Genomic DNA, 23427 nt, shown 5'->3' on the forward strand with positions numbered 1-23427 from the left:
CCAAACAATTCGCCAGCCTCGGCCTCCCAAAGTGCTAGGATTACAGGTGTGAGCCACCGTGCCTGGCCCCAGTCAAGGATTTTTTAAAGATGTGTTTCATCTCCACTCCTGCCTTTGTCTGTCTCCAGAGCCACCCAATAAACCTGGTTCAGGACAGGTCTTCACAACTATTTTTTAATGCACACACACAGGCTGAGGTAAACACAGGTCTATAGGGTCAAAGGTGCAACTAAAATTTGGGGGATGGGGGTGCTAGGAGGTGTCTCCATAATTTAAATAATTGGCCATCCAGCAAATTTCATGTTGGTGAACTGCTTTTAGTGACTGATGGCCCACAAATGGGGCAGGAAGCCTAGCCAGGAAGTGGAAGTTTGAGTCAAAGAGGTGCCAAGAATCTGCACATGTTAAAACAAAGGTGCATCTTACTTGGATAGAGATTTCTTTCTAAAAGAGTTTAAGTTTAAGGCAGGGGTCCCCAACCCCTGGGCTATGGACCAGTACCAGTCCTGGCCTGTTAGGAGCTGGGCAGTGCAGCAGGAGGTGAGCTGCGGGAAAGTCAGGGGAAGCTTTCTCTGTAGTTACAGCCACTCCTCCTTGCTCGCATTACCCCTGAGCTCTGCCTCCTGTCAGATCAGCAGGTGCTGGATTCTCATAGGAGCCGGAACCCTGTTGTGAATGCAGGATCCAGATTGCGAGCTCCTTAGGAGAATCTAATGCCTGGTGACCTGAGGGGGAACAGTTTCATCCCCAAACAACCCCCCTCCCCGTCCATGCAAAAATTCCCTTCCACAAAACCGGGCCCTGGCCCAAAAGGTTGGGGACCCCTGGTTTAGGGGGTTTTAAAGTTTAGGGATCCCAGGCCGGAGGGTGGGCGGTGGGGAGGAGCTGGGAATAGTACTACATTACTGTAAGGAGCCCACCTCACCTCGGCACGGAGGTGGGACCCGGCCTAAAGCCCAGGCGGGGACTTACCCTGAGGCACAGGGCTTACCCTGTGGGGCTCTTGAGATGAGAAGTTGGACTTCTAAGTTTCCCCTTTCTGCGAGGTGGGGCCTTGTGATATCTTCAAATCCTTGTTCAGCAGGCTGCGCACACACCGGTCCTGTGTCTAAGGTGTCTCGGGCATGACCGAGGGGGCTCTGCCCGGGTGGGCGCGCGCCTTTCCTCAAAGGCCTGGTCGAGGGGTTGTCGGCATAGTACCCGAGTTCTGGGAGGTGATCACGGTCGGGGCAGCTGCAAAGGCCAGCCCCGGGCGGCTGGGCGAGGAATTCACTTTCCTTCCCTCCGATATTGCCAGGCAGAGCGCCCTCTGGGCCGTAGGGTCTGGACGGGACTTCCAAACTCAGAGCAGAGTCTCCTCTGCGTGGGACCACAGCCTTCCTTTCCCCTCCAAGCTTCTGTCTGGCACAGCAGGCTTAGCCTCGCAGGCCCCCTTCCAGGAGCCTTCTATAAAAATGACGGGGTCCTTCTCCAGACAGGAAAACGAGGCTTGCTGCGCCTCGCCCGCAGCCCCGGAGAGCCCCGCTCTCGCCTCGTCCGCCCGGACCAGGCCTTCGAACTCAGGAAGCGCAGGGGGAGGCACAGGAGGGTGGGCCGCGCTGCCTTCCCGCATCACACGTTTATTTGAGGTCTACTACGTGCCAGGAATAACTGGGGTTACCAGACCAGCAAACAGGCACGCAAAATGCGACACGAAGGTAGGTCATGGCTGTGGTAAGCGGGGGCGCGGGCGAAAGACGTGAGGACGCGCGGGGGCCTGGCAGCTGCTCTGGCCCACCCACGCCCGGCAGGACCCTCTACCCCTTCCATTCCGGGTCGGGTTTCCCTGACCGCGGCCTCTGGGAAAGACGGCTCCCTTTTCATCCCCACCATCCGCCCATGGCACATGGGACGCGCTCAGTGGTGGCTGCGGGAAATGAATGAGTGATGCGCGGCGCGTACCCGCGGGCTTCCACGCCCACAGCCGGCCCGGCGGGTCTCGGCGCGCAACCTCTGCCCCCACTTGGGGACGGGTACGAGGGGAGGGGGCGGGGACGAGGCCGGAGCCAGGTACGCCCCGTCCCGCCCTGTCTCCGCCCCCCGCTGCCGAGCCGGCGCCGCGGCGCCTTCTGGGAAGTGTAGTCCGCGCCTGCGCCGGCCGGCCGGCCCCCGGGCGGAAACGGCACCACCCGCCAAGGGAGTGCGAGGCGCGCGGGGCGGGCTGCAACCGAGGCCGGGGGCGGGCCTGGTCGGCGCCCACCTTCCCCCTCGCCCCGCGGCCCAGGCCCCCGGCCACGCCTCCTCGCTGCGGGACACTGGGCCGCCGCCGACGAGGGTCGCGCGCGCCCGCGCCAGGGGCCGCGCCGGAAACGAGGAGTGGTCGGGGAGGCTGAGCCCGGGGGAATGGCGCCAGGTAAGGCAGGCGGACGCGCGGACCCCTCGGCGCAGTGCAGCCCCGAAGGTGGCAGGGCGAGAAAGAGCTGGGACCCCCCCGCCTCCAACTTCGGGATCGACTGGGCGAGGCGGGCCAGGCCTGATGCTCGGGGGTTCGTGCTGGGAAGTTCAGGTCCTCGGACAATCTCTCTGCTGCTCTCCGCCCCCGGGTACCCACGGCCCAGTCTCCACCTGGGGAAACCCCCTTGTCGTGGCTTCTTTCATTACAAGTTATTCTGGTAGAGTGGGCATGAAGGCCTCGGAGGGAGTGAGTAAATCTCATACTTCTATTCTTGGTGGAATCCTGGATCCCGGGGGCTGGGGACGTGGAAATGGGGAGAAACAGAAGATAGAGCAAACCCCAAGTTTTGTCCTGGGAAGCCTCCAGGTAAGACATTTGGATCGGAGAACTGGAGGGAGAGCCCCAGGCTGTGACAGCCTGGGCACCGTTTGGGCTAGGTTTTGTGTGGGCTGTGACGATGCCAGGAAACTCTGGTGCTGGCACCAGGTATCTGGTACTGATACCAGCAACTGCTGCACGTCCTTCTGGATGGGCACCTGGAGCCAGTTCTGCAACTGTGGTGGCTCCTGAGCTTTGGCCAGTCTGAGGCAGCCTGGATGGGGGGCAGCGAGTGACTAGGCAGAGCAGACACAGTGCCAGGCCCTTGGTATCATTAGTGCCCCCAAGCATTTGGGGAGAAGGGAGAGGCCAGGCAAATTGGATATTATTGGGCAGGGACAGTCAAGTGTCCTTTTCAGGTCTGGATGCACAGTTAAGTAGCCCAGGGACACCCTCGCTCAGACATGCCCATGGCCCCATCCTAGGGCCTCCTCATACCACAGTTTCCGGTTCTGTAAAGTGAGGAGTTCGGGCTGACCTTTCAAATCTGATGTTCCGGGAGGGGAATATCCTCACACCGTGTAGCTTCATGGAGAAGGTGGCCAGGGGTGACCTTGGGGAGTGGTAGATCACAGTCAGGTGGAGAGGAGCAGGGAGGGTTCCCAGAAGCCCAGGGGGATGTGAGCACAGCCTCCAGGTTGAGAGGCCCTGGGGCAGGGTCTGATTTGGGAGCCCGAGCCTGAAGCCCACTGGAAGAGCAGGTCTAGGCTGGGCAGGTCCAGCAGGCACTGAAGCTGCAGTTTTTGTGCTGGGCTAGTGACACTGTGGAAGGGTGTGTTGGGAGGACCGGTGTGCAGCCGTGAGCTAGGAAGCTGCCCGTCACAACAGTCCTGGGTCAGGCCAGAAAGCTTTTCTCCAGTGGTTGGTGGAAGGAGGTGAAGTGGGGCCCACGGAGGAAGGCTGGTGGTGTGTGGGCAGAGCCAGCCAGTGGTGGCCTTCTTCCTCCCGAAGATGGGTGTTGTGGTCCAGGTGTTTGCACACTCACACTTGCTCACTCCCTCACACACAAACCCTCACTCTTCCTTTGCTTTTTCTGGGCAGAGGGAGGCCACTGGCGGAAGTGCTTACCCTGGCCACAGTCAGTTCCCATTCGCATTTTGTAAGAATTTTGTCACAAAACAGTTTGTTTTGAGGCTGAGATGGTGAGAGGCCTGGAAAGCATCTCTTACAGATTCCTGGAAGAGCTGGGATATATTTAGCCTGGAGCGAGAGAGGCACCGGTGGTCAGGAGCAGTGTGTGGAAGAGCTCAGCTGGCGGGCTCAGACCTGCAAGCGGGCATTAGGCAGACAGGCCTGGCTGCAGTATTACTAATCATAGCTCTTAATATTAATAGTCCCTGCATTTGTTTCAGGCACTATTCCTGTATTTGTTTTGTCTTCACAATGTCTCTATGAGGTAGGTTGTTATGATCCCAGTATTATAGATGAGTTCGCTTAGGCCCAAATGGGTTATGTTTGGCTGAGGTCTCATAACTAATATGAAACAAGGCAGGGATTGGAATTCTGGCAGCCTGGCTACTGAGGCTAAGCCCCAGCCACCGTGCTCTGCCTGGTCTCTGGGTCCAGAACCTCTTAACTTCCACATCAGGTCAGCGGTGGTACCAGTGGAACCAACACAGTTGGTATCGTGTTCTTCCTTAGAGCTCAGACCTGTCTTGCCAGCTCTGTGTTGAGCCACCAGAATGTCATGTGGGAGCCCTCTGCCTGGCATGAACCAAAATTCCAGACTCCCAGAAAGAAAGCAGGGGTGTGGCACACACCACATTGTTTGTTCAATCTAGGCACCTTGAGCCACTTCCATCGTTTAGAGAATGGTGGGAAGCCTCCTGACACCTAAATGCCTGGAAGCCAGCCCGGGGCCCTCCTGGCAAGCAGGCCTTCCTAAGGACAGCAGTCTAGGGCCGCTCTGCGCGCTCTTCTGCATAGACCCTGATGTTGGCTACATTTTCTCTGTTCCAAGATGCTAGGAAGAAATGTAAATAACTCTTTGAAAGAAGTTTTGGAGGGTGTCTGAGACTGTTCCTGAGAGGGAGTGACCATACCTGGGCCAGAGCCACAGAGGCTCAGGGAGAGTCTGCACATTGAGGCAGGAGACAAAGGCTGTGGCGTCTCACTGCCCATGGGCCTCTGGGCCTCAGGCAGGCAGTCACTTGCGGGGCTGCCCCTTGCCAGGGTTGTAGATGCAGCCTGGCCAGAGAGGAGCGCTGGTCGGTGTGACTGCATGGGACAAGTTGACAGCTGTTCAGGGAGAACAGGCAGAGAGCCTGGCAGTGAGTGGACATCAAGGCTGCGAGTTAGTGGCAGGGACGGTTTTTTGTTGTTGTTTTTTTTTTTGAAACAGGCACTGGAGTACAATGTTGTGACCTTGGCTCACTGCAAATTCTGCCTCCCAGGTTCTAGCAATTCTCCTGCCTCAGCCTCCCAAGTAGCTGTGATTACAGACACCTACCACCACGCCCGGCTAATTTTTGTATTTTATTAGAGATAGGATTTCACCATGTTGGCCAGGCTGGTCTTGAACTCCCGACCTCAGGCGATCCACCTGCCTGGGCCTCCCAAAGTGCTGGGATTACAGGCATGAGCCATCACCCCCGGCCTGGGACGGTTTGTAGAATCACTGACTTGGGTGGGTGCAGTGGCTCACGCCTGTAATCCCAGCCCTTTGGGAGACCAATTTGGGATGACCACTTGAGCCCAGGAGTTCAAGACTAGCCTGGGCAAGGTAGTAAGATCGTGTCTTTATTAATTAATTAAAATAGCTGTGCTGAGCAGATGAAACAAGCAGTGAATTGTCTTTGCTTTATTAGGAGCGTTTTTGTTTTCTTTAATAATTCATTCTTACGAATAAATAGTTTAACATTCATTTTTCAACAGGAAGGACCCTTCCCATGATTTACCTTCTGTTTGCTTAATTTGCACAGTTAATTTTTGCCATAATTTTAATTCAAGCCTATTGATGCTGGTCATTTTCTAGTGTCTGATGGCCACTTTAAAGTCCACTGAAGGACCTTTTTTTTTTTTTTTTTTTGAGATGGAGTCTTGCTGTATTGCCCAGACTGGAGTGCAATGGTGCGATCTCGGTTCACTGCAACCTCTGCTTCCCAGGGTCAAGCAATTCTTCTGCCTCAGCCTCCTGAGTTGCTGGGATTACAGGCGCCCGCCACCACACCTGACTAATTTTTGTATTTTTAGTAGAGACAAGGTTTCACTATATTGGCCAGGCTGCTCTCAAACTCCTGACCTCATGTGATCCGCCTGCCTCGGCCTCCCAAAGTGCTGGGATTACAGGTGTGAGCCACCGTGCCCAGCCGAAGGACCATTTTAACAAAAGTAGACAAAATGTTCCTGTTACTTTAAAAAGCCACAGGGTAGGAGATGAGTACAGAGAATAGGAGATAGGAGTACAGAGTGTAGAGGAGCCTGGTGACCCAAAGCTTCCAAGGGTGACCCCAGGTTTCTTCTGAGCACCTCTCTAAACCCAGCACACAAACTAGGTGGACAACAGAAATGTATTCTCTTACAGCCCTGCACGCATGAAGCCCTACATCACAGTGTGGGCAGGGCCACACTCCCTCTGAAGGCTCTGTGGCTTCTGGTGGCCCTGAGCATTCCTTGGCTTGTGGCTGCATCACTCTAGTTTCTGCCTGTCTTCACACAACCTTCTTCTTCCTGTGTGTCTGTCTTTGTGTCTCTTCTGATAAGGACATAAGTCATACTGGACTAAGGGACCCCCCTACTTAGGATCATGACCTCATCTTAAGTAATTCCATCCACAGGGACCCTGTTTCTAAATAAGGTCCTACTTATAGGCGTGGGGGTTAGGTGTCTCTGCAGAGACACAGCTCACTCCCAGCGCTGTCTCCTAAGGGGATTCCTGCATGTCAGACCCTGCCCCCAGCTCTGGCTATTATCCTGGAGTGTGCACCTGGAGGCCTAGGTGGGGTCACCAAGTGCAGGGACAGCTAGGCTGGCCCCTCTGGGATGGAACGGCTAACCCCCCTGGAGACTGTGCCTGCAGGTGTCCATCACCTTCAAGGACTTGGCAGTGCGGTTCTCGGAGGAGGAGTGGCGGCTCCTGGAGGAGGGGCAGAGGGAGTTCTACCGAGACGTGATGCGGGAGAACTACGAGACGCTGGTCTCCGTGGGTAAGGACAGGAGGCAGCAGCATGTGCAGCAGGAGCCTGGTGGGCGGTGGAAGGGAGACTGGAGTCCCTGGGACCTGGCAGCCTTAGTCTTTCCACCTGTGCAATGAACACGGGGATCCTTCACGCTGCTGCTGTTCTATTTCCCAGGACCGGGTTCTAGGTACAATTCGGTGGGGGTATGCGGTAGCCTCTGAGGTTCCAGCCACTCTGTGGTTCTTTGAGTTTAAGTGGTCACGTGAACGTGCACAGACATGCAGGGACCTGGGGTGCTACCCAACTGTGTGCAAAGCAGAGGCCACTCCATTCCCAGGGCCACAGTTCCCTCTTCTTTCCCAGGGACAGCTGAGCTGCTCCCCCTCTCTGCTTTCCTGTCACCCTCAGAGCCTGGAGGAGCTGTCGTGGGAGGGAGCCACGCTGATGAGGGGCAGGAGCCTGCTGGTGGCGGAGGTCCCCAGTGTAAGTTATCTGTCAGACTTTGGGCGTCTCCTCCCACTCATAGATCGTCAGCTCCGGGCAATGTGTCACCTCAGCCTGCTCAGTCCAGCTGCTCACCTCCCTGGCTCCCCTACTGCATCCTCCCAAACTTTCACCTGTCATCCCTCTGGGCTGGAAGCCTGTTATGCAGAGAAGCATTCAGAGGAAGCCGGGGTCACCCTGGAGAGTGCCTCCTGCCCCAGGCCCCCCGCCTGCCACCACCCTGAAGCCTTATCACAGCCACCCCTGCAGAACCTGCCCCAGCTCCCAAAAGTCCTGCCACAAGGCTTACATCCCAAGGCCTCAGATGGTGGACGTGCTCCACCGGCCCAGACTGGGCAAGGCCAGGCATTTGGGGGGTGCCGGAAAGGCAGAGGGCCCAGATGGTGGGAGAAGTGCGGCGGCAGCCCGCTTGGGCGTTCCCCTGGGAGGCAGGGAGATTCATGAGTAATGCAGAACAGAAGAGCCCTGTACCCAGGCCCTGCCCCCATGCCCTGGCTTTCCCTTGGCCAGAGCGCCTGGCCTGAGCCCAAGTCCTCTATATCTCACGGGACATGGTGTCTCCTCTGGCTGCTTCTCCTGTGGCTGGGAGGATTATGTGAGATGCTGGGTGTGAAAACGCGCATAGGTGTGAGTGCTGAGCAGCCGCAGGGTCACTGTGGCCTCTCTGCAGGGGGACAGCCCCGGCACAGCCTGCACCTCACCGCCCTGGTGCAGCTGGTGAAGGAGATCCCAGAGTTCTTGTTTGGGGAAGTCAAGGGCGCTATGGACAGCCCCGAGAGCGAGAGCCGGGGAGCCAGCCTGGATGGAGAGAGAGTGAGCCCCGAGGGTAAGTCAGACAGCGGGGCCAGTGCACGCAGCCTCCTCTGCACTCCTCATGATGAAGCGCAAGTCCACAGCACTGCACTGCATGTGGGCTCCCAGGCACAGGTGGGGAGGCAGAGTCATCCGCTGTTCCTCATGGCTAGGCCATGTGCCGCCCTCTGAGCACGTGGCCATAGCTGGCGAGAGGGCAGCTCGGACTTTCACATGGTAGTTTCTGTGTGGCTTTGTCACCCTCCACCCACTGTGGCCCCATCAGAGCCCAGTGATGACAACGCATAGCTGGCTGACATCCTGGTCATTGTTAGCAGCACATGGGAAGGAAAAGACCCAGAATGTGACAGTGTGACAATGTTAGGGGCATCTTACCAGCTGTTATCTTTTCCCTCTTTCCCGACAGCAGCTGTGGCAAGAGAGCCTTGCCCTCTCCGAGGCCTGCTCAGCTGTCTTCCAGATGGCCCTGCCGGCCAGCCCCGCCTGGCTGCCACGCCCACCGACCGCTTGTGCTCCAGTGGCCCAACTGGTGACGGGGTCCAGGGAAGTCCTCTCCCCATCAGTGAGTCTGACACAGCAGGGACAGGGAGAACCAGCATTTCAAGAGCCCTGACCATGGCGTCAGGAGACCTGGACCCTGTGCCCTCTTCATTTTTTTCTAGGACTCAGTTCCCTTGTTGCTCTGTTCTCTTGTTGACAAAGTACCCCAGGGAGCAGGACCACATATTTAGCCTCTGGTGTAAACACCAAAGAGGAGGCGTGATGCTCAGCCCCTGGGGAGCCTCTCCTCCCGCCCCGATCACTGAGCACTTTGAACACAAAAAGCCTCTGGCAGTTTCTAACATGCAGGCCCACAGCCGGCAACATTCACCTACCTGTGTGCACTGGAGACCATCTCATCACAGCAACCCCAACTGCAGAACAGGGCAAGGCGAGCTCCTAGGACTTCTCTGGGGTCTCATTTTATTTTTAAAACTTATTACAAATTTTGCATTTGTCTGTTTTTATAAAAAATAATTCAAATTTATATGGAATAAAATTGGCATTCCCAAAAAACATACCCCATTTAGCTGTGGTTTCATCTGGTGTTCAGGGGGTGTCAGGCACACTTGCTCTGGGTTTCTGTGTGCCCTGGTTTGAGAAGCGTGAGTATGAGACTGTGGTCTACATGTCGAGACTGCCGGCATCACTTGCTGAGCCAAATTCGGTGGCTGGGCTCACGGGGAAGGGCCTAGGGGTGTTCACAGTGAACCAACAATCTTGCTGTTTACAGTTAAACCAGAAAGAAATGGTGAAAGCCCTCAGCCCTCCTGGAACAGGGACTTGGGTAGCTGGAGAAGGCTGTCCTCTTCGGGGACCAGATCTGGGGTGATTTTCCAGAGTCTGGAGCTGGGGCTAGAAAGGCCCTCTTGTGTTCTCCTGCAACAGAAACTGGCGACAAACCATGGCCTACAAGGAAAGAAGGCCCAGGAGCCCCGGGAGCCCCGGGCGAGGGGCCCAGCCCTCCCACCCTTAGCCCTAGCAGGAGGAAGAGCCACAGAGAACAGGAGAGAGGGACCTCAGAGGCTGGTGAGAGGCAGGCTTTCCTCAGTGGGGTGGTGATGGGCAAGTGTGTTTAGTTCACACGAGGAGGTCATGCTGCTCCCCAGCCTGGGCCTGGTGGCAGCTCCACGAGGCAGGCCTTGTCTGTGTTCTCATGGGTGGGAATCTCAGCTGCCCGGAGACCTGAGTGCCTGCTGAAGCACTCCCGGGTGCCCCATCAGGACTGCACTGACCCTGGCCCACCTTGTGTGTGCTACAGGAATTTCTCCTGGGAACAGCCCCTTGCAAGGCCTCATCAACTGTCTGAAGGAAATCCTCGTGCCTGGGCCCCAGCACCCCGAGACATCCCCAAGCTTCCTGCCGCCTCTCCCCAGCTTGGGCACGTCCAGGCTAACCAGAGCAGACCTGGGGTCTGGGAGCCCGCCCTGGGCAGGTGAGTCCTGGGGCCTCAGGCTGAGGTCTCTGAAGCTTGGTTTGCATTTCAACAGCGATTCCTCCTGCTCCAAACTGTGTCCCTTAGGGATCGTTACCAGCTCGGCCACTGCTGTTGCCATTGCCACCTTTCTGGAGCCAGGTGGCTCTCTTAAGGACAGCATTTGGTCAGCTGGGAAGAGGAAACTTGGAAGCAGGCTTTGCCCTGGTTTCCTCATGTCCCTTCCTCCTCCCGACCCGGGACCCGAGGGGAAGAGCTGCAGAGCTCATATGTCGCTTTGCATTGACTCCAGGCATGATGCACGGGGCGGGCTTGGGCTCTGGACGGCATGGTGGAGGGCATGGGTCGTGGAGTCAGACCCTGAGAGGCTCCTGATGCCTTCAGCCTAGGCTGTTCCCACTCACAGGGCCACAGTGAGCTTAGCTGCAGTAATGTACTTATTGTACAACTCCATTTTCCTCAAATGTAAGTTTTGTTCAGGACCCACAGAGCTGTCTTCGAACAGTGACCCCGACAGCCCACTTCCTTCAGTTTGTCCTCAGAGTGATGCCACATGTCTGCCTGCAGGGCGACTTCCATGCCTTCCCTCTCTGCCCTGTCCAGTTGTGGCAGGTGTGTGAACCCAGGCACCGGGAAGACTCAATGAGCCCCTGGAGGATCCTCATCTTCAGAGTTGGCCCCACGCCTTTCTAACTTATCCCGTTTGTTGTTTGTCATGAAGGCTGAGGACACTGGGCTCCAAGTGAAAACATGTTCCTTTTTCCTATAGTGAAGACAGAGGCAGCTTCAGGGGATTGTCCCCTCCAGGGTCTGCTAAACTGTCTGAAGGAGCTCCCCGAGGCCCAGGACAGGCATCCCAGTCCCTCGGGAGTGGGGAACCCACGGCTACAGGAGAATCCAGGGGCCTGGAAAAGGGGTTCTGGAGGTAAATTCTTCTCACTGGGCTGGGAGGCCCCCAGATGTCCTCTGTTACCCTGCCCCAGGCATAAACACTCAGGCCCCCACGGTGGCCTGTCAGGGAGAGGAGCCAGATGCAGGAGAACCCCACTGTGTAAATGGAGCGAGCTGCGTGGGAGGGGCTCGGTCAGCACTTGATAATTCTCAGGCTGGCTCCCAGAGGAGGAGCTGGACATTCCGAAAGGAAAGTGGGGAGGGAGCGAGATCAAGAAATAGAGGATGGAGCTCTAGCCCAGCACACACACAGCTCCTCATTGTGATTTGGGGTCCTGTGTGTTTGGGTCAGGTTAGTATAACTGAGATTTGGGATTTCTGCCATGTGTGAGGGCTGGGAACCCCAAATCCTAGTTATACCCACCCAGCCCACACATGGGTTCACGTTTCCGTGCATGTCACCTCAGCTGTTAGCTTCTCAGAACAAAGCCCTGAGCAGCTGGGTTGAGTCAGGTGTGCTGGCCATGGAGAAAGACATGATTGGTGCTGTCCAGGGAGGGCCGACTTCATGCCTGGTAGAAACCTTGGGGGCACCCCAAGGGGCCATGGTCGGGGAGGAGGCATGTGACTCAAGTCTCTCTGCTGGTGATTGACAAGTGACAGCATTCTAATCCGGTGACTGCCGTGGAGGCACACGGGCTTTGGAAGCCCCTCCTAACCCTATAAAGACTTCAAGGGATTCTCAGGGTAAGTCCAGGCCTGAACCTTGGGCTTCCCACTGGCCTCCTCCCGCAGGGCCTGGATACCTCCTGACCCCTCCTCCCCGTCCTGGTCTTGGAGCTGGCAGCCTGCTCTCTGTGAAGATGGAGAACAGCTGGGTCCAGAGCCCCCCAGGACCCGCATCCTGTCAGCCTGGCAGGCAGCCCCTCAGTCCCTCAGCCACTGGAGACACCAGAGGGGTTCCCCAACCCAGCTGGGGCCCTGAGGCTCAAGGTGAGGCCTGGGGTTGGCTGCTCCGGTGGTCTTCCCCATGGGCTTGTCAGTCCCTAGCAAGGTTCCACCAACCCCAGGGAAGCAGCTCTCAGCAGGGAGCCGTCCCCTGGCCTTTCTTGCCGAGCAGTGAATCCCTTCATCCACGGCCTCCTCAGCCCAAGCCCCTGCTGCCTCAGGGCCTTTGTTTTGCAGTGGTTCCTGGCCCCGGAACCTGCCCCTGCTGATGCATGGCCCTCCTCACTTCCCTCCTGTCTTCATGCCTTCCAGGGGCAGGGTAGGGGCAAGAGTAGATCAGTCCCCCACAGAAGGGTTTCTTGCCTGGCAGGTCCCAGAGCCTGGTGCAGGACTCATCAACCTTGCAGAAAGCACGTCGGGTGGAGCCAGCCAGGGGTCTGATGGGCAAAGCTGGGATGTGTGGGAGATGGTGACAGGGTGCTCTCTCCTGTTCCAGCTGCCAGTGCCTCAAGCTCCCCGTTGGAAGCCCTGGAAGCCTGTCTGAAGGGCATTCCCCCAAGTGGGTCATCACCTTCCCAGCTGCCAGCCACTTCTTGTTCCCAGAACCCCCAGCCAGGAGACTCTGGGCCTCAGAGGCCTGAACTGCAGCCCCACAGATCACACAGCGAAGGTAGATTGTGGCCATGGGTGCGGGGTGGCGTGTCCCTGGGCACAGCAGTGGAGGCAGATGCTGAGGACTGTCAGGTCATTATGTTCCCCAGCCTCCTGAGGTGCAGGCCTACTCCCCCGGGCTGCCTTTCATACTCACCCCCAGACAGCTGCCTGCATGTGGTGAAAGCCAGTGCAGATCTTCCTGCCCTACTTCCTTCTCTCAGAACTCTCTCCAGTCACGAGACTCACTGTGGGGTTTCTGTGGGTCACACACTATGGGAGTTTAATCTGTGCCATAGGGAAACTGTAGTGGGAGATACTTTGGGGCAGGGTCTTCTGGTGCCCGTGCACCCCATGGCCCAGGGCTCTCCTCTCCAGTGAGCCTCCTGGTGACCACAACTGTGCTGTTCCCTACAGAAGCGACCAGAGAGCCTGTTCTGCCTCTGAGCCTGCAGGGCTGTGTGAGAGATGGCCCCACTCGGCCCCCAGCCCCCCGAGGAACCCCCACCAGCTTCTCCTCATCCAGCAGCACTGACTGGGACCTGGATTTTGGGAGCCCTGTGGGGAGCCAGGGGCAGCAGCCTGGAAAAGGTGAGCTGGGCCAGCCCGAGGCTGGGGTTCATCCTGGGAGAGGACTTGAGGCCCCTTGCCCAGTCCCTGTGGCTTAACTGGGTCAGACTCCCATGCCAGTGCTGGGAGCAGAGCCGGGGATACTGAGGCAGGAGCAGATGCAGGGCTTATCTTGGGTGGGTTGTTGGGAGCCTACCCAACAACCGAAACGGAGGGGGCTCCGTTTTAGTGACTTGTCTCAGAAAGGACAGGACAATGTCTAAGATTTCTTTTAAAATCTTTTTGGGCTGGGCACAGTGGCTCACGCCTATACTCCCAGCACTTTGGGAGGCTGAGGCAGGAAGATCAGTTGAGGCCAGGAGTTTGAGACCAGCCTGGGCAACATAATAAGACACCGTCTATACAGAACTTTTTTTTTTTTGAGACGGAGTCTCTTGTTGCCTAGGCTGCAGTGCAATGGCACAATCTCAGCTTACTGCAAGCTCCGCCTCCCAGGTTCAAGTGATTCTCCTGCCTCAGCCTCCCGAGTAGCTGGGATTATAGGTGCCCACCACCACTCCCATCTAATTTTTGTATTTTTAGTGGAGAAGAAGTTTCACTGTGTTGGCCAGGCTGGTGTCAAACTCCTGACCTCAGGCAATACGCCTGCCTCAGCCTCCCGAAGGACTGGGATTACGGGCATGAGCCACCGCACCCAGCCTGTACAGAAGACTTAAAAAATTATCTGGGTGGAGTGGTACCAGTAGTCTGTAGTCCAGTTACTCAGGAGGCTGAAGCAGGGAATCACTTGAGCCCCATCGTTTGAGGCTGCAGTGAGCTATGATCACACCACTGCAATCCAGCGTTGGGGACAGAGTGAGACCTCCATCTCAAAAATAAATAAATAAATATAAATAAAATTTCCTTTTGCATTGAGTTCCTTACCCTAGCCACAAAGAATCGCCTCTGATATCAAACTGACCCCCAACTTAGGAAAACACACAGTGAGGCTCATGTCAGAAACACTTGGGAGTGTGCTTGGTGACCTGTGCCTGCCCCGGGCCCTCCAGTCGAGTTGCTCCTGCAGACTTGAGGATCTTGCAGGACTCCAGCATCTCCTCTTGGCCTTTTTATTTCCCCCACCCGGTTAATCCGAGTCCTCTTGGTCTGTGTTGTCCTGCCGACACCAGTCCCTCTGTCCTCACCTGTGTCCTGACTGCCAGCATATTTACTGAACAGGCCTCTCGCAGCAGCCACAGCTCTGGTCAGGCCTGTGGGGCCTGCCAGTGTCCACAGCAGCCTGAATTCCCAAGCCCCACTAGGGGTTAGCCCCTTGGGTGTGGGGCTTTTCCCCCAAAATGCAACTGACTTCATAGGTAATATGATCACATAGCTTTGTTCAAAAGCTATAAAAGGTTATGTGGGAAAAATGAAGTCTTTGGCGCTCCAGCCCCTGCTGCCACTGCTGTGAGTTCATTCCCCTCCTGTTCCTCACACAGAGGGCAGCATCTGTACATGCCCCCTCCAGGCTGCCTTTGTCGTCAGCATTTGTCTTTGACCCCTTTCTATACTTTTCATATTCCTTGGCCACCAGCACCAGTTTCTTCTTTGGGACAGCAGCGTGGTATTCGGTAGCATGCTTCATGTGTCCTGCCTGGGTGGACTTTGTTTACTAAGTAACCCAAACTGCAGGATATTTCACACTGCCTTTCAGAAGCTTCCAGCCAACTCCCGGCTCCCTCTGTTGCCCCAGAACTCGGCGAATGTGCTGTGGAGAAAATGCACGTGGAGGTCCTCTGGTTTCCACCCTGCCCTTCCAGCCCGTGGACATTCAGAAGTGCTGTGGGTTGCCCTCCCGCCCTGTGCCTCGGCCCAGGATCATCAGCAAACGCTTTCAGGAAAGAGAGCGGCAGCACTGTCCGCTTTATTAGGAAGGGCTCTCCTCACTCTAGAGTTTCCGTCCATCTAGTTCCTGTTACTTGCACGGCTCTCACTGGAAACAGGATGTTTACAGTGTATTTAGTTCTTTCCTAGTTGAAGCTGCATGCATGTGCCTGCCGTGGCCCAGAGGCGAGGAGGCCTGTGTTGTTCCCCTCTGTGAGTGCTGAAGGAAGTCAGCACATTCCATCTGTGGGGCCATCCCCTGATCCCCTGTGCTGGGGACACAGGATGTCGTCCCTCACAGTAGTGGCAGCTGGGTGTGCTGAGGAGGACTAGAACCCACACCTGTGGACAATGCCCTCATGACAGCCACAGGCCAGGCTTCTGTGTGGGTGGCCAGGACAGGCCAGGCTTCTTCTACAGCAGCCAAAGCAGGGCCGCTGAAGAGCCAGGACTGACACGTCCACTGCTCTGTGCCCAGCACTCCTGTGACCCTGCTTCCTTGGACACAGCGGAAGAGGGGAGGCTTCTGCGGTTTGCAGAGATAGAGCTACAGCCCCCATCATCTGTGAATGTTTGATCTTCACAGGAAGCCCGCCAGGAAGCTCCCCACTGCAGGGTCTGGAGAACTGTCTCAAGGAGATACCTGTGCCTGTGCTGCGGCCTGCCTGGCCGTGCTCCTCAGCAGCAGACAGGGGACTGAGGAGAGTGGAGCCCAGGAACTGGACAGCAGACAAGGAAGGTAATAGCGGCTGCCAGGGCCCTGGGTGTAGACAGGGCTGCTCGCAGGATGCCCTGGGCACTGCACCTGTGGGCTCATATCTGCTCCTGAGCCAACATGGTGCTCTGGAAACAGGCCTGGGCAGAGCCTTGTTGGAGGCTGGAAAGCCAGATAGTCTGTTCAGCACACACGTGCAGACCTGCTGGCATCTGAGTGACGGGGACACCTTAGTGCCGTTGTCTGTGGCTCCACTGCCCTGGCTGGAGCTGGCTCCTTGTGGCCAGGTGTCCTTGTCCCGGCCGTGCCGGCCCCATGTGCCTTGGTATCTGGGCACCAGTTTCTGAGCCCAGGGTTCCACGCAGCTGGGTCTGGGAATAGAGAGGTTCTGGAGGGTTCGGGCGCTCCCCGGAACATGGCAGATGGGTGTTTCCCACACCTGACGCTGGTGTGCCCGAGAGCCCAGCAATGGCAGAGACCGTTCCCTGTCCCTTCTTCTGTGGCAGCATGAGGCCCCGTGGGGCTGACAGGCCTTCTGTTTTCTCATTAAAACAGGACTGAGGGCCGAGGCCTGGGAGTCAGCCCGTCTTGGGCACGGTAGGGGAGAAGTGCCCACCCGGAGCCTCCGTCTGGTCAGCCCACAGGTGTTCACCTCCAGCTGCGTCCCCGCCTGCCACCAGCGGGGGCTCAAAGACCCTGGGGCCACCAGGCCAGGAGTGTGGAGGTGGCTCCCAGAGGGTGAGCTGGCACCTGCCCTCGGTACTGACAACCACGCTTTAAAGTGTTTGACAAGGAAATAGACTTCCCCTCTCTGTCCCTCTGTTCCTTTCCCATCTCTCATCCTTTGCCCAGAGGACAGAAGCTGGTGCCAAACAGAAACTGAGGTTTGCTGAACAAGAAGATAAAGTGTCACAAAGTGCTGACAAGGAGCGGGGTTGGGAAGATCGTTGTTTGTGTCCATCCATTGGGTTTCTCCTGTGGAGAAGCTTCTTGGGGGGCTCCCGCTGTCTACTGCTGCTGCTTGGTTTAACTTCCAGCAGAATTCTTTCCTCGATCTGCCACAGGGCCTGGTGGGATACCTTTGCTAAATAAATGCAGTTTTGCTGACTCTCCCATCAGACGAGGATGGGCCCTAACTGAGCCCCACCTTTGGGCTGCTGGCCCCTGTGAGATACTGGGGTGCAGGGATGGTACCTGCCTGGTGGGAGAGGCTGCCTGGCCTGTGAGACCTAAGCCTGGCTAGAACCAGACTGCTAATGACTTCCAAGGACTGGAGATTTCCAGAAAGTTCCCCAGCAGACTTTCCAAAGCTGCTGGGGTCCTGGCCAGGCTCTGGCTTCACTTTTGTCCTCTTTCTCTGGCAAGAGAGGCAGCCATTTAGGGTCCCCTAGAACTCATGGTGAGTGTGGGCTGAGCTGAAAGGGGACCAGTTCTGTGTGCCCAGACACTAAGGCAGAGGCCTGGCTCTCTTCAGGCTGATGACAGAGCACTCTCTGGTCCCCTGCTCAGGGCCTGCCCCCAAGCCCTCCCCGCTGCACTGCCTGGAGAGCGCCCTGAGGGGGATCTTGCCTGTACGGCCCTTGCGCTTCGCCTGCGTGGCAGGCCCCAGTCCCAGCCCCAGCCCCGGCTCCAGCTCGAGCTTCAGCGGCTCTGAAGGAGAAGACCCGAGGCCAGAGCCCGAGCTCTGGAGGCCGCTCCTCCAGGGTGAGCCTCTTCGGAAAGGGAGGATAGTGGGGTGTGTGCTAGAGCGCCAGTCACCACTCTGATGCCAGCTTTGTTTGTGACATTAAGAGAGGGACCGCCTTCCCAGCTGTAAGCCTCCTGTCCCTCTGTCCCCATGTCCTGGTGGGACCCCTGCTGGAAGCAGTGGCAGCAGCCCTGGTGAAGACCCCAGGAGAACAGAGCCCAGGTACTGCAGCAGCCTTGGTGCAGGTGAGCCTCGGGTCTCCTGAGGGGGCGCCCATGCATCCCCCAGAGGGCCAGGAGTCCAGACTGGATCCTCTGAGTCCTGCCTGTCACTTTGCCTGGCTCTTGCCGGGGAGTCCTGCACATTGGCCGTGCTTTAGTTCCCTGTAAGGTGAGCTGTGTCCGAGAGGGAGGCCGGGGCTGCTGGGGGTGCTGGTGAGCAGCTGCAGGGAGGTCTAGGCCACCCACTTGAAGCCATGTACACAGTGTTTGCACTTGCTAATATACACGCGTGCATGGAGACAGATATGGATGTATTTATACAATAATAGTGTATGCTTTTAAAACTTGGCATCAATAACAAAAGTCTCAAAAGTGAGATTTCCCCAGCTGGGGGGACTTCTTGGAGAGTGTCCCATTAGGAAAGCTAGAAATGCTGCCTGCTGCCCCAGGTCACCTTGATTCTCAGTCTCACTGTGAGCCAGTGTTTGCTCCCAGCGGGAAAAGCAGATGGGACAGGAGACAGGTCCCAGTTGCCTGGGAGAAAATAGAGTTTAGATAGTACTTGCTGGCCTGGCTCCCTCAGGAGTGCTGGAGGACGAGGAGAAGGAGGAGGAGGGAGAAGGAGTGGTAGAGGATGGGGAGAAGGAGGAAGAGGCCAGAAATGGTCAGTGGAGGGAGCTCTCCCCAGCTCCTGCTGCTGGCTCCATTTGCAGGCCCTGGCCCTGGTCTCTGTAGGCCCGGGCCGTACCACATTCCTCACTCCCCAGTGGGCCTAGTGGAAAATGGCAGAGTGGGCTGGGTATGGACCACAGGATGCCCCAACACGCCCTCGGAGGTCTCACTGGGGCACGACCCACAGATGAGAATCCTTTTTCCCAGCTGCCTCTCCAGCCACCACCTCCTGCCGGAGCCCCTTGCAGACCGGGCAGGAACACCACACACACGCACCACAGCGGGCCCTTCCACCAGAATTAGCCTCCCTCATGGGCCAAGTGTCCATCTTCTATCTCATTTAGTCACTGTTTGAAAGTTGAGAGTTTGAGATTGTTTTAGGGTATGTCAGAATGGCTCTGGCCAAACGATCGTCTCCCTGCCTCAGGGTCTCTGTGCTTTTTCTACAGGTACAGCTGGGGATCCCTGCCCTGTTTCTCAGCTGGAGAAAAGGCCCAGGGTTAGTGAAGCATCCAGAGGCCTGGAGCTTGGACATGGAAGACCCAGAGTTGCAGGTGAACTGGTGGCTTCCCCCATTCCCTCTGCACAGGCCAGGACCCAGAGCCCCCACTTGGGGAAAACAGCCGTCCAGGGTCACCGTTTGGGTGATGGGTAGGAAAAGTCTCACCTGTAAGCCACTTCAGGTTGCATATTTCATTTCAGTGTTTTATTACAGAATTGGGATTTTCATAAAAGCAGACACACCCTTTAGAGGTGGAAATTGAGAAGTGAAGAATCAGTTTGGGGCTTGAGGGGACTTTAGAGAATAGGTGAGGAAACTGAGGCCAGGATGACCTGGCCACGGTCATTGTGAGAGGGTTGGCTCCGTGTCACACACCTGCCCCTGCGGACCCATGGTGGAGGCATGCAGGGGGCCTGGCATCTAGTGCCCTGGGTCACTTGGGGACAGCCCCACACCAGGAACTTTCAGTGTGGCCTGCGGCAGGTTCTCTTACTGGCTCAGGGTGTTGGCTTCTGTCCAGACACCACCACTTTGCTGAGAGCTCTGAGCTGCCTGGGGCCACCGAGCCTTGCCTGTCCTCTGTAGAAGTCCTGGCCGGGGTCTCCAGGCCGAGATCCTTGTTGGTGAACTTGACCAAACAGCGGTTGGGTCCTTTAGCTACTCCAGTCTTCCCTTTTTCCTCGGTTTAAAGCCTTGGAGGTGCCGAAAAGAGAAGGGCAGAGCCACAGCTGGGGGCCCAGAGAAACAGGGAAGAAACCGGCTCTGCGCCCAGCCTGGGGCTGAACAGGTTAGGAATGGCAAGTGCCTGGCCAAACCTTTCTTGCGGTTTGCCCAGGGTCGGGACCAGTTCCAAGGGAATTTAGGGTGAAGGATTAGGTGATCTTTTTTTAAAAAAAAAAAAAAAAAAAGCTTATGACTCCTATGAATCTGTAACTTCTGAATAGGGAGAGTAAAGGCAGAAGTGGGTGGGAACCCTTGTGATTTGCCTGTAACCAAGAGCACTGAGTTCTCGAGTGGCCCCACAGTCACCCCACAAAAAATGCACAGAAGGCCCTTGGCTGGCCTGGCCGTCTTGGCCCATCTCCTGATGCTCCCATGGCCTTGGTCTCATGCTGTCCAGGGGCTCTGGGCCCTTCCCACTGACTCCTAGGGCAGGGCTGCCATTTGGTCTCATTAACACAAAGACCCACTGATTCCTAGAAGGTGGGAAGACCGCAGTTTAGGAAAGCCTGGTTACCATGGAAACCCAAACCCAACCTGTGGTTGATCCTGCCCATCAGTTTGGGGAACAACCAGGAGATGTAGCCAGTTTTCATGCCATAACCATTGGCATCAGCGTTTTCAGGCCTGACTCACCTTCCTTCCCTTCTGGAAGCCGGGCCTTGGAGGAGGCAGGGTACTGAGTGCCCTTGGTTCAGGGGACCTCTGGGGAGAGAAAGGTCCTTACAAACCAGGAACTCTGACCGGTCCTTGCTCTGGTTTTAGCCAAGACCCATGGGAGGCTGCTCCCCCAGGTCCCGCCTGAGCCACCCCGTGAGTCTCCACCTCCGGAGCTGCCCCCTCAGGAAGCCGCGCCTCCCGTATTGCCAGCCTCCTCCCCGCAGCCGCCGTGCCACTGTGGGAAGCCCCTGCAACAGGAGCTGCACAGCCTCGGTGCTGCCCTCGCAGAGAAGCTGGATCGGCTCGCCACGGCGCTGGCAGGCCTGGCTCAGGACGTGGCCACCATGAGGACCCAGGTGAATCGGCTGGGGAGGCGTCCCCAAGGCCCTGGGCCAATGAGCCAACCTTCCTGGATGTGGACTCTCCCACGGGGACCTCGCTGGGCTCATGGCCCTGGTCACAGACACCTGCCCTACTGGAGGCAGAAGGGACCCACAAGGCCTAAACCAAAGATCCTGCGTGGCCAGGGAGAGGGCTGCAGGGCGGGTGACCCGCCAGGACTCTCCAGAGGGACCGCTCGCCGGGCACCTCCGCTGCCTCCAGACGCTCCCCCGGCAGAACCTCCTGGGCTCCACTGCAGCTCTTCCCAGCAGCTGCTGTCCTCCGCACCCAGCTGCCATGATGCGCCGCCTGCGCACCCCCTCCTCGGACATACCGGGGGCCACCAGAGCCCCCTTCCCCCTTTAGTGCCTGCTGCCTTACCCCTGCAGGGAGCCTCTCCTCCTGCAGCCAGTGCAGATGCAGACATGCCGACCTCGGGAGTGGCACCAGCAGGGATCCCAGACCGGCCTAAGGAGCCGAGCAGCCTGCTGGGAGGAGTGCAGAGGGCACTCCAGGAAGAACTGTGGGGTGGGGAGCACAGGGACCCGAGGTGGGGGGCGCATTGATGGCATTCCTCTTCTCCACATCTGCTCATTCTTGCCAAGGGTGCAGTGGTGGCGTGGAAGCCCTGTCACCCAACCCCAGGCCTCCCTCTCCCAGGGGATGCCATCTCTCTTAACTGTTGCTGGGAGCCTCACCCTTTGTCCCAGCTGGGCAGAGCCCCCAGGTGCTGTTTACTCAGGAGGCTGCTGTGGGGGTGGCTTCCTTAGCCTCTGGCCCTCTTGGCTCAGATTCAATCAAATGTTGCTTCCCTCTCCTGTCTTTCCCACTGGAGCCGCCCAAGCTTGTAGGTGGGTGGTGTGCACAGGCCATGTGTGCCCCACATACGCAGGGAGTGCCCCACACAGCTAGAGTGGCCAGGAGAGTGCCTCCTAACCACCAGCCATTCCTGATCTCAGGAGCCATGAAGGGCTGGGCTCTTGCCTTCTTGCAGTAAATACTGGCACAGATTTCATTTGAAGAGAACTCGGCCCCTTGGTCTAAGCTGGACTTACCTCTGTGGATTCTGAAATTAAAGAAGTGAGTTGCTAAGGAAGGCCCTGACCTGACCCCTGCAGAAGGGAGCTCCATGCGGGCCCACGTTGGGGCGGGGCTGGTTGTGCCACCACAACCAGCTGCCTCGTCTCCCAGACATTCTTGAGAACATTCAAGAGTGTGCCAGGAAGGGTGGGGGAATTCCCACAGGACTCATAGGACTCCCAGGGCACACTCTGTGAGTCCCCCGGGGCTGCCACACAGAGGACCCCTGACTGGGCAGCTTCAACAGCAGCATTTGTTGTCTCTGTCCTGGAGGCCAGAAGTCTACAATCCAGGTGTCAGGGTCAGTTCCTTCTTCGGGCTGGGAGGGGGGACCTGTCCCGGGCCTCTCCCCTTGGCCTGTGGATGTCTTCCTGTTCAGATGGTGTTTTCTACACAGCTGTCTCCAAATTTCCCCTTCACATCAGGGCAGCAGTTGTATGGAATTATGACTCACCCTAATGAGTCCATTTTAACCTGATGACCTCTCTAAATACCCCGTCTCCAAGTGAGGTCACATTCGGAGGTACTGGAGGTTAGGCCTTCACCATTCACATTTGGAGAGGGGCACGGTTCAGCCTGTAACACCGAAGGAGCTGGGCCAGTCTTCTTGGGTTTGTGTTGGGAAAAGGCATGACCAGGCATCACTAGCCCACTTGTGTCCTGGTTATCGGAATGTGCCTGCTCCCAGCCCGCTCAGTTGGTGCTTGGCAGTGCGTTGGAACTGGCCTGCCTGTCATTCCCTCGTGTCGTCTTCCCAAGGGGCAGAATGCAACCTGTGTGCCCCCAAATCCCTTATTTGACTTGAGGCGGCTTCAGGACCTGTGTGTGCACCTGTTGCCTGGCAGGGTCAGCCTGGTGTGGGCTGGCACACTTGGCCCTGTCCTCAGGTCCCTGAGGAGCCTGGGACACCAGCACTATGGCCTGGGGCAATGCTGGCTACCCACCATGACTACAGGAGCAGTGCCTTGTGGCTGCAGCACCCAGTATGTCCCTAAAGTCAGGGTCACTGGGGACACACCCGGAGCCTAAGTGCCCCGCAGCTGAGCAAGGAGCTTGGGCGCTGTGAAGCCCTTGCTCTTTGCTGCCCTGTGAAAGCAGGGCAAGGACACCTGTCAGAGGGGATGGGAAGATGCTTTCTGGACTAGAGTGAGCTCCGAGGTGACTGTCTGGAAACAGATCCTAAGATCATGCAAGTAGGATGTTTGTTGAAATACAGAGGCTCTTCACTCACAGCCATGCTTGCACAGAATTAGGAAGAGAAAGGCTCTAGGCTGCTCCCGCCTGAGGAGCTCTCCTTGTGGTAATAAGCAGGTAGCAGTGCCAGGCACATTTCAGAGCCACAGCAAGGGGTGGGACACAGTTTCAGAGGAGGGTTGAGAAGTGAAACCGCCCCTGCCGTGACTCTGACTGTGAGGAGAGGACTCTTGGCCACCCCTGCTGCAGCTGGCCCAGTCCCGTCCTGCCTCCCTGTCCTCCCGTTATCCTTTCCCTTCTAAGCAGGGGTCACTGGGCTGTTGGCTCAATGGGAGGGGGGCCACCTTACACTTCCATGTGGCACATTAAGGTGGTTTTGCTTTGCTGGCTTCAGAAACAGCCACCACACAAACCCTAGTTGACAGGCACAAATGAACAAATGAGCATGGT

At 57.2% G+C, this 23427-nt stretch overlaps 1 protein-coding gene across 11 annotated transcripts; it reads left to right on the forward strand.

Moving 5' to 3' along the window:
- Window positions 1-999: 999 nt before the first annotated feature.
- KRABD3 (KRAB domain containing 3) lies at window positions 1000-21799 on the forward strand. Of its 11 annotated transcripts, none has more exons than XM_017887834.1 (17): window positions 1000-1697; window positions 6831-6957; window positions 7294-7413; window positions 8105-8260; window positions 8654-8809; window positions 9676-9816; window positions 10049-10222; window positions 10992-11147; window positions 11909-12106; window positions 12558-12731; window positions 13130-13303; window positions 15732-15884; window positions 16416-16598; window positions 17370-17564; window positions 17652-17792; window positions 18890-18994; window positions 20428-21799. In XM_017887834.1, exons 1-17 carry the CDS (start codon window positions 1125-1127, stop codon window positions 21267-21269), a joined length of 3768 nt encoding a protein of 1255 aa, XP_017743323.1. In that variant the 5' UTR covers window positions 1000-1124; the 3' UTR covers window positions 21270-21799. The 11 variants fall into 11 exon arrangements, with proteins under 11 accessions (XP_017743323.1, XP_017743324.1, XP_017743325.1 ...); XM_017887835.1 differs by having other exon boundaries at window positions 8657-8809; XM_017887836.1 differs by having other exon boundaries at window positions 7339-7413.
- The last annotated feature ends 1628 nt before the right edge of the window (window positions 21800-23427 follow it).

This window comes from Rhinopithecus bieti, unplaced genomic scaffold (assembly GCF_001698545.2).
Source record: "Rhinopithecus bieti isolate Rb0 unplaced genomic scaffold, ASM169854v2 scaffold_17795, whole genome shotgun sequence".
In the NCBI taxonomy this organism is placed as follows: domain Eukaryota; kingdom Metazoa; phylum Chordata; class Mammalia; order Primates; family Cercopithecidae; genus Rhinopithecus; species Rhinopithecus bieti.

Bases quoted from the DNA above. Each gene is read 5' to 3' on its own strand.
- KRABD3 (XM_017887834.1), top strand. From the start codon at position 1,125: ATGACCGAGGGGGCTCTGCCCGGGTGGGCGCGCGCCTTTCCTCAAAGG. The intron at 7,414-8,104 runs GTAAGTTATCTG...GCCTCTCTGCAG, and splicing joins TGGTGGCGGAGGTCCCCAGT to GGGGACAGCCCCGGCACAGC. The intron at 15,885-16,415 runs GTAATAGCGGCT...TCATTAAAACAG, and splicing joins CTGGACAGCAGACAAGGAAG to GACTGAGGGCCGAGGCCTGG.